The 10,200-nt window shown below is 45.7% G+C and overlaps 1 protein-coding gene across 1 annotated transcript in view; it reads right to left on the bottom strand.

Moving 5' to 3' along the window:
• Nucleotides 1–9,442, bottom strand: part of LOC128716330 (sodium/potassium/calcium exchanger Nckx30C) — a 61,545-nt gene extending 52,103 nt beyond the window's left edge. Inside the window, exon 1 of the mRNA XM_053811249.1 lies at nucleotides 8,659–9,442. Within this exon, the coding sequence (XP_053667224.1) occupies nucleotides 8,659–9,442 (784 nt within the window). The remainder of the gene's footprint in view (nucleotides 1–8,658) is intronic.
• Between the last annotated feature and the right edge of the window lie 758 nt (nucleotides 9,443–10,200).

Genomic DNA, 10,200 nt, shown 5'->3' with positions numbered 1-10,200 from the left:
ATCCTAATGGGTAGCCATGGTAACGACAAATTCCTTCATGGCGCCCCTTCGCGGGATAAGAAATTGAATCTTTTCACTTATCCCTAGTTAACTTCGTGCCTTTGGGGGAGATGAGAATTTATGAACCAGTTTTCCTAAAAACGACATGTAACTCAGTGGAGTTTTTTCATTAGGCGTACTTTAGTGTTTTTTTTCAGGGGAAAATTAGCTAATGCAGAGTATCAGGGGTTCAAGAATTTTATGAATTTTAGAACAATTTAAAACATATCTAGGTCAAGGCAGAAAAAGTGTATTCTTCGTATAAAATATATGTCCATTGGATTGCAAAAGGAATAAAAAGCTTTTCAGAACTTTTTCTGAACGATTACCGCATATTCGCCCCAAATTCTGCAATCTGCGAAACAAAGCACTGAAACGTTGTTGGCAGTTACATACATTTAGACGCCTCACAAAAATGAATACATTCTCATTTATGCGAAATATTTAATTCACTTATACCCGTTAAGAACTACTGATCCAAAAATGACGTTTATTTTTGATTCGCATAAGACACGCTACAAATATTGTTAATTGGATCCCGTCACTACATGCCCTTACACAAAGCTTTCGTGTGCTTATCTGCAGATCCTCATTTGCCCAGAATCGTAGTCTGCTCAAGGTTATACTAATACATTTCTCCATTTCCTTCACGACGACTTTCGACTGGGTCAGATGGATGAAACTAGATAGCCCCGCTATTAGTAATGGGCTCTTCATTCCCAGCCAAATCTTCTTGCCTGGTCGGGTGTGCTAGGCCCTTTCGTTCCTCGATAAATAAGGTCCTTGATAGTTGCCGAAATTAGCTTTCCCCAAATAAAAAACTAGGACATGAGCATTGTCAATCGTTGAATGTGTCGCACAAATGCCGAATGTTGCTCGAATCAAGAAACAATTCCATGCATTGTTTGCAGTGTCCTATCTACTTTCCCTAACGTCTTACGTGCGCACGAACGGGGTTCAGATGGGCAAACCGGACCGATGGAGTGTCTTCCATTTGGGTGAATTAATTCGCTCGTCCTCCACATAACCACGGGGCCACAGTCAGCGAAAGCAAAGCCCCAACAGCATACTATCCACATGGAGCTATCTCATGTTTATATCGCACATAAAATGATAATTTCCGAAAGGCACTCGTTCGCAACGTACATACAACACCAACCAACGGGCATAGGATACACCCTCAACCCGATCCGGGTGCTGCCAATGCTAGCAGGCATCGCTCTACCTCGGTACGTGGTTCGTGACCTCGAGCATTTTTTCGTTTTCCATGGCCTTCTTCCCAAGCCGTAGCTTTCGTGTATTGTGCTTGTATCTTGGCGCTTCGCGCTCACCGTACAACGGCAGTAGCGCCTTTTTTTAAATGGACCCGCCTGGTTTCGCTGTCTCGGTGGTGGCTCAATGTTTCATCGGCAGCGAAGGAGTACAATCACTTGACCTATTTAATCGCTGAATCGCTAGAGCCATTCTACCGAGCGTCGAAATGTTTCTAGCCCGGTACGGCTGCAGCAGCTGCTTCGCCCAAACGCTTCAGCCACCGGGCCACGAACCGGGTGGGCGCATTACATTACAGACTGAAATCATAATGACCATTTTCATTTGCGTGTTCGTATGCTTACCGTGTGCTACAACACCGCAGATTGTGTACTTTTTACTGATTTTTCGGTTGCAGCTGGGGAATTTCAAACACTTACTCTTGTTCCAGTCTGCTTTGCTGGTGGACCGGTTGGAAACATTCCTGACACACAGCAAAGGGGCTTGATAAATCGGTGTAGGTGCACAGCAAATGAAGGCACACATTTATCAACACATTGCTAACTTCACGTTTCAGAAGGGTCACCACTTTTGCAATGTCCATCGTGGTGGTATTTTACTGATTCTGTTGGCCGTTTCTCTTTGATGACATTTTCACATGTGAAGCTAACATTATTGTATTTAAAACAAGGTTACAAACTATGTTTTAATTATGTAAAATAATCATTCTCAGCTCAATTCATAATCATGCAATTTTTGCAGCTTAATTAGCTGTACTTTAATCCTAAGAGACCACTGGTCTGAAATATTTCAACACATCCATGAAATATTTCATTGTTATTGAAGTTTTCATCAACATTGTTTCGCCTGTTGAATTGGGCTAAGACATAATTTTTGTCTCTGTTTTCGTAGTGAAATTCGTCCAATAAATAATTCCCCAAATAATATATCGCCCAGTATAGCTGCCAATAATGGCTAACAACAGCCACTGGGCAAACGCTAGCTCCCATCCCACGAAGTGTAAGCAAATAGCATCCCATTACAACACACGTCAAGATCATGTTCAAAAACGACATGTAAAAGTGTGGTAGTACTTTGGGATGCCACAGCCTCCCACCAAAAAGCGAAACAGTGGTTGATAAATCTAAAACAATCGAAAAACATCTGAGGTGTAAGGAAGGAATGAAACCAACGGCGCCCGGAACTCCCGGGCAGAACGAAATCAGTCGTAACTTTGTCGAAATTGATTGGAAAACATAAGAGGGAACAAATTTGCTCGAATCTTCCCATAACCCAGAGTGTTCCATCGCAAAACTCCCCATCAGCCGCCCGGTAGCGAAGGGGCTGTAAAATCAAGCCTGTATATGCAAAAAAAAAAAAAAAATAGAAGCAAACAAACATTTTCTCGTTGATGTGTTCGATATTTCTTGGCTGCTTCGGTTGGTAGCTTCCTTGCGTGCAAGCAAGCTCGTTAAACATTTCACCATCACCACCACCGCTACCTTGGCCGTGTTTCTTTGCCCGCGCTGTCTTGGGCTATTTATCTCACTCCCGAAATGCCGAATGTCACTCCGGTTGATGTCTTCGCTGCCCGTTTGGTGGAAGCTGCGAGCGTGAAGAGGAGCATTTCTCCACCCTCTTTCATGCCCACTGTGCTGTGGTGATATAATATAGGAGCGATTTCACTCGCAAAGAAACTCACGATAGTCGATTTGAATGAAACTCTCACCGAGCTTGAAGCTGGAAGCGAGAAGTTGAATATAATAAATATCCCAATGTAAGGTTTCAAACTGCGACCAAAAGCGACAAAGGCGGCCCGATCTGGGGTGGGATGATTTCGCATAAATAAAACATATCGTACCATTTCGGGGCACCTCTAAGGGAAGCTTCGCTGGTACGGTGTATTGGTAAAACCTGACCTGAAGTTTGGTTGTTCGTTATTTGTAAGACGGGTGTTGTTACATACGGCTGCTTCATATACTCCAAGCTAAGTATGTGCTCCATCTCAGCGTACAGAGCGTAAAGGGAAAACAATGTAAGATAAAGAACATGTTTCTAAAGAACACAAAACATAGGCCTCTCGAACATGGGCCATCAGCGTCTTCTGCCACGCTCCCCTCCCCCCCACAACCCCCACTAACCGTTTGACCGGAATCATTTTTGACGGTGCAATGTTGAATCGTTACCGCAACCCTTTCCAGACACGTGTGGCAACATTGGATCATAAAAGGGTGGCCCTTTTGAGGGTGGCCAGTGGCAGAGGTGGGCTTATAAAAATGGAAGCCAGAGACGGAGGGGAAATAATCTTGATCCAAAAAAAAAACCTACCCACACACTCCAACAAGCGTCCAACCCGGAGTGGCACATTGTGGCACACGGAACATATTGTGGCGATGCTGACAGCGAAGCTTTTATGGTTGCCTTATTTGCATAAGTCAATACGCAACGTGGTGGTTTGGTGCGTAAGCATACGATCCCGCGAAGAAGACACTCCGGAATACGCAAACAAACATGGGATAACGGAGAGCTACTTTCGTGTGTTGTTGCTGTTTTTCGAGTGCTTCGGGTCATGAAGAAGGAAGAGGATCCCTTAGCGAAGAAGGTTGGTTTGGACGTGAGCAACATGAAAGCATGTTTAAATCGATACTTTTATGCAACTATTTTTTTTGGGGAATTAATGGATGCATAAGTTGAAGGCCGAGACAGGGGAAAAAAGGTAATTGAACGCATGTCCTTTAGCTTCTCAAAAAAGTTTTATATTAAAACTATTTCAGGGAATGAATTTCCGTAATATAATAAGACCATGTTCAAAGAACAAATCATCAAACAGATAATGAACTGAATATTTTCATCCTCTGTCGTGATCTTTTCCGCTTTTACAACGTTACAAAACAAAACTTCCAAGCCAAAAGGTCATTCGTCCGACGGTGAATAAGGCACGGCATTCGCTGATTCGATTTACTTCCATCCTGCCCCCGCTCCCATTTTCGGGGAAGTGGGAATGTTGTAATGATCATCATTTACTACTGCTACCATCATGCCACCCTCGCTCCCTTTCGCCGCCCCCCTGCAGCACGGTATCACCTGAACCGCTATTTCATGCCACTACGGGATTTATTATGTTTCTTATACGAGTTTGACATTTACATTCGCTGTCATTGCGGAGGAATGTTTCATTTGTTTCGTTAAGCAATCACGTTGCGCACGGAATGGAACGCTACCAACCTTCTGTTTCGTCCATTCCAATCCTCGCACTCTCTCTCTCTGTCCCCGTCGGTCTGTGGTTCCGCTCGTACCGGAAAACCAGCAAAGGGAAACAGCCATGGCGTCAATGTACTTTTAGTTGTGACTGTGTTTCACACCTTTACATCGCAACCGGAACTGACACGGGCGAAGGTTTCGGGCTTTGCCAGTTCCAAGTGTTATACGCGTGTATCGAATAAAAGTATTTTCATTACCACCCTCACCATAGGTAAAGTTGGATTTTATTTTTCTTTGTTGCCCTAGGTAAGACATTTGGGTTTGGAAATAGTTGCCTGTCTCTAGACAACCATTCTCGCGTGCTAGTAACAAAACCCAGAGTCGCGAATGGGGAAAATGTTTTAGACGCTGTCTCTTCGACCGGTAATGGAATGTGTTATGGAACGGAATTTTTCCATCCCTGACCGGATTAACACCTTCACCGACGGGGCGTCGGAGTTGGGGTATTATTTCATTTACGATCGTATTTTTTCGCTCCTCCGGGACCAAACCGGATGAAAAACATTTTTTGTTCGCCTACTTATCGATTTTCCGCACATGGTCTACGGTTGTGATAAAGGTAACGAAAAAAAGCCCACCGTGATCGTGGATAGGGTGTACTACTTCTGGAACTATTTTATAATTTTACGATACTCAATTTCGTCCTTTGGGAATTTGCAGGGGTCCAACGTGCAGCTCGAAAATCCAGGTACAACCATGCAGGACCTCTGCCACATCCCACCGGATAGACGGTTCGATCGAACGTCATAATCGCGAACCTCGAGAAATTCGAAATTTACGAACCAGAAAGCTTACACGACCGAAAACTTTTGGACAGAATGTGACACACAGAAGTGGGAAATAGGCACCGTCCCCTGCTGATGAAAATGGCCCCACCAAGAATGAACCGGTTGGAAATGGAAATAGTTTTAATGAGTTTAAACGCTTTTGACATTTTGCAAATTTGTTTCATTTTTCAACCCCTTTTGCCCATAGCCAAAGTAAAAACCCGAGTCAAAGGCTAAAATGTATGCTGCAACGGTTGGCTAGCTGGCGAAGCATTCCGATTCCGTCCGATTGAAGATGGATGTCAAAGCGCGCAAAGAGCGATGAAGAAAGTAAAGTACTAAAAACAGCAGCAGCAGGAGCAAAAATTATTGCACCGCGATATCGTGCGGATGGGAAAGTTTTCCCCGGATCTACCTTTTTACTTTGCACGGGTTCGGGTTGATAGTTGCGCGAATGAATGGAACTTTATTTTTCCCGGTAGCGAGGAAGGAGGATAATTTATATGCCAGTTGCTAACGCTAAAGATAAGTTTCATTTTTGCTGTAAATAAACGCGAGGTTTATTTTATACTCCGCTCATTCCCTAATGAGGCACCATTGTTTGGCAAATACGGTGGAAGAATGAAATATAAAACACCTTGCCACGGTTTTGTTTAGCCATTCGTTCATTCACCGTGAATTGGTCGAACCCGAACGCGGTTCACAGCGAAACGCTTCTGTTATTGTTATATAACTCTCAAGGATGTTGCTATTTTCATAATCAACACTTCAGCAATGAAATGGTTCCGGCGTTAGTGCCTCTTCTGGGTTTCGTTGTTCGCCTGGAAGTGTGTCCGTATGGATTTATTGTTAAGTGTACGAGTGTGCTTTGCAATTGGAATAAGGTGTTTGCCTTTGTTTATGTTGGTAAGTAGAAATGCCGTAGAATAATGGACGAACACAAGCGAAGGAATGTAAATAATACCTTTCCGAAGGAGTTTTTTTGCCTGTAATGTAAGGTCCCTTTATTTGAGATGAAAATGAACATTTGCTGTGTCTTATTGAAACAGTTTGATTTTATATTTTGATGAGTTATTTGTGAGCATTTTACGTTCTTGTTAGAAACACATTTTTCAATGGAGACGCCTAATGTTTTTGGATGTCAATGGAGGCGCCTAGTGGTTTTAACCACCAATGGAGGTGCCTAGTGTCTTGTAACTTGTTTCTTTGCGAATTAGCTTGCTTGGATTAAATGTAATTCTGAGCGATCATTGTGAAATGAATGGAATTACAATTTTTCATGATAAACCTTTTGCAAGGCAGATAAAAGCATAAATGTCATTTAAATTCGATTATTTGACCACACTTCCTGTAGCGTCCCAATCAAAAGCTGCCTAAGCTTGTACACGAACCATGGGTTTTATTCCCGACAAAGAGGTCTTCTGGAACCCTCTATTACAGTACTAGAATGAGTACCAAGTAGCGGTGTTGTTGTACCCCATCATACAACCCAATAAAATTCGTATCAACTTCCCCAAAGCTTTATTTCTACGGGTGCTTTCACGGCGCGTAGCCATTAGAGCACGTGTTACCCAATTCGGTTAACTACACCTCTACCGCCGTTGCCTAGCATTTCTTGCCCGTTGGCTCCTTCCTAATTGAGGAGTACTCTCCTTCAGCACGATATGTCTCTCTCTCTCTTCTTATCTCTCTCTTTTACTATCTCTCTTCCTCTTTCTTTCTTTTTATCCCTGTGTCAAGTAAAAGCTCGCTTTCAAGCAGCAGGAGCAGGTAAAACTCCACGAATCACGTGAAACACACCAACGGGAGAACAAGAGCAACGTCCTGTTTTTGCGTGAGCATGGTTCCAAGCGATGGGAGAAAGTCGTTGGCCGATGCTCACACTCGGAGCTGCAAAAATATACAAGTTTAAGCCGAGCATCAATGCTTAATACTCTGGAGGTGAAGAAAAACAAGCGGGAAAGAGCAAGAGCTAGTCCGGTACACATAGTCCCTACGGTGGCAGCCAGGGAAAATCCCCAACGGGACCAAACAGCGACCACTTCGTGCTCCAGGAACGTTGGGCACAGCAGAGCATTTGCCCATACCTGTGCTTCGTGAATAGTCCTTCGACATTCTGCACCTTGAAGCTACTTTATGAAAACGGACACTTTTTTCAATAGACTCTTTTTTTTGTTTTCTTGTTGTTTGTTTCTTCCTCCGAAAGAAGGCGAAACCCTCTCGCTCACCCACACCGGCGCACCAGTGTCCTGATAATCGATACTCCCTAACGACGGCAAAACAGTGAAACAACGCGAGGACAAACGATGACAACCGTCCCACGTTCGTTCGCGACACGGCAGGACCAAAGCTAAAAAGAAAATGCACGCGGGTGTTGTAATTGTGGGAACGATCAACGATTATTCCGGTCGGGTTTTCGGTTGAACGTTCCCAGTGTCAGGCGCGGGTGCGTGCGTGTGAGTGTAGAATTCGCATCACTCGAGCAGCGGCCACGGGAATGATTCGACACAACCGATGGTCGGTGCGGGTTCAAGTGGTTGGCCTTGAAATTTCCTTACACTCGATCTGAAGAAGGTTGTGTGTTCAGCATGATTGATTGAGCAGCAGTTCGGCGGATCCGATTCACACACAAAACCACAACACGACAAGCAAGCGAATGCGTGTATTAAACCGAGCTCATTTTGTATTAAAACGAACGAAAAAAGGCATCATTACATAATACGATGAAGCGCGTATGAAAAAGGTGCTACAAAAATAAAGGCTTTTCTTCAACAAATATCACAATATCCTATCATTTAAAGCGTACAAGTAGAACGCTACAACTTTGTGACCTCTGCGAGGATTTTTTTTTTGCTATTCCAAAGATAACAGACAATCAAGCACGCACACACACACATTCACAAACAGGAGGCATTGGGAGGATGGCCACTAGAAACCAACCTTATTCCCGCTACTCTTTCTCTCTTTCTCTCGCGCTTGATGCCCCTCGCGTTCTCTTTCTCGCGGTCTTGCCTCACACAAACACATTAAAAAAATCGTTTCTTCTATTGCGAAGTAACGATGTTGAACAGAATTCCTAGAACCAGATCCCCGAATTATCAGGATATCGATTAATCGAAGCCTATTCGTTTTGTCCAAATATAAGTTCCAGCTACGTTCACGCTTATCTCAAATCCAAACGAAATCCCTGCCATTTAATCGTCCTTGATCGTCCAAAAAATAACTCAATTTTTTCAGGTGGAACTATGGAACCCGATTGAAAAACCTGCCCCGTTCAGCAATTCGCCCAGCTAGCAGGTCCTTATTGGGGCTACGGGAAGAGGTCGAAAGCACAATTTACCGTTTGACAGCTGCAGCAGCGTCGTTCCGGAGAGCAGTGATGTGGAGTTTTGGTCGTAGTAGAGCGCCATATCCGAGAGTGATTCGGCACTGGCGGGGCTCGCTGGCAGCAGGAGGTTAACGAGGCCAAGCCCGAGCACGAGGAACGGCAGCAGCCGGCTGCGGGTCGTGAACCCGAACCTTAGGGAGCCCCTCTGGCCCCAAGGCACGCTTCGAAGGGACTTGCTTGCATTCAGGACACCGCGCGGTTTGCTGCCGAAGGTGGACGCGGTGGTGTTGCTGGTGTTGTTGTTGCTGCTGGTGGTGGTATTGGTGATGGTGGACACGGTGGTGGAAAGGGTGCTGCAGCTGCCGGCCGCGCTCCCTGCTACAGTCGTCAGCTTTCGTCGCACCGTATGCCTTCGTCTGCTGGCACTGTGACAGGTGTCCTGGTGCGGTTCCATCGCACAGGAAGGTAGTAACGCCGGCACTGGTAGTGGTGGTGTTGTTGTTGCTGCTGCTGCTGCTGCCATCAGTAGTGGTGATGAGGGTGATGGTGAAAGGTGCAACGGTGCCTCCGTTCGGCTGCAACCTCCGCCTCTACCGCCCCCGGTTCCGGCACGGTGCATCGCTGTGGTAGTATTATTATCGACAGTGGTAATAGTAGTAGTAATAGTAGTAGTGCTTGGTTTTCGGCTACGACACGCTGCGGTTTGCTGGTGCATCGTTCCGACCGACGCTGGTAGCGACGACAAGGACCTCGACGCGTACGACGACGACAGTGGTGTAAGCGGTGATGGCTTCATTGCGTCCTTTTTTTTGGTTAGGAAAAAGGGACCCTTTCTCCGCGCGAAAAAAAAGGAACGCCGTCCCCTATCAAGGGTAGCGTCTGGAGGGCATGGCGTTCGGAGCGGATCTGTTCCGTTCCTGTACCGACTGCGCTGAACGTAGTGCGCCCGTCTATCTGCACGCCTCAGGAACACACTGTGCGTTCGTGTGAGTTTGGTTGTACGTGTATGTGTATGTGTGTATGATGTGTACGTGTGTTGCTCACTTCCTCCCAGCGGGGTGGGTGATATTTTGGGGATGTACACGCACTAGAATTCACGGTTCGATTCGAACGCTGTTGCTAAAAGGGTCTTGAGCTGACGCCAAACCACTACATCTGGTCAGATCGATGAGCTGCAAAAATGAGGGGAAACACGGAAAATTTAGTCGAGTTTCGGTACGGTTTTTTTCCCCGGTGTCACCGGAAAACTGCAAGCCCAGGGGGGAAAAAACATGTCCGCGGCTCAAAATCACCCCCGGCCTCGGTTAAACGCGCACTAGTCTCGCCTGCGTTGCGTGTCTCTGTAGGTGTGCGCTTTTCGCCCCGTGCCGAGCCGGGCAGCTGTTAGCCGTTCAGTGCGCGGCCCGGGAAACCGACCTAACCACAGCTGTACCCATCACTAACACAAGCGACACGACCACCGCACCGTTTTTTTCCGTACACCGTCGTTGGAAAACTGTGGAATCTTCGGGGAAAATTGCTCTGTGCGTCTTCACTTGGGTCACGGGTACACGG

The sequence above is a fragment of the Anopheles marshallii genome, chromosome 3 (genome assembly GCF_943734725.1).
Source record: "Anopheles marshallii chromosome 3, idAnoMarsDA_429_01, whole genome shotgun sequence".
Lineage (NCBI taxonomy): Eukaryota > Metazoa > Arthropoda > Insecta > Diptera > Culicidae > Anopheles > Anopheles marshallii.
This window is presented reverse-complemented; position numbering and strand designations above follow the sequence as displayed.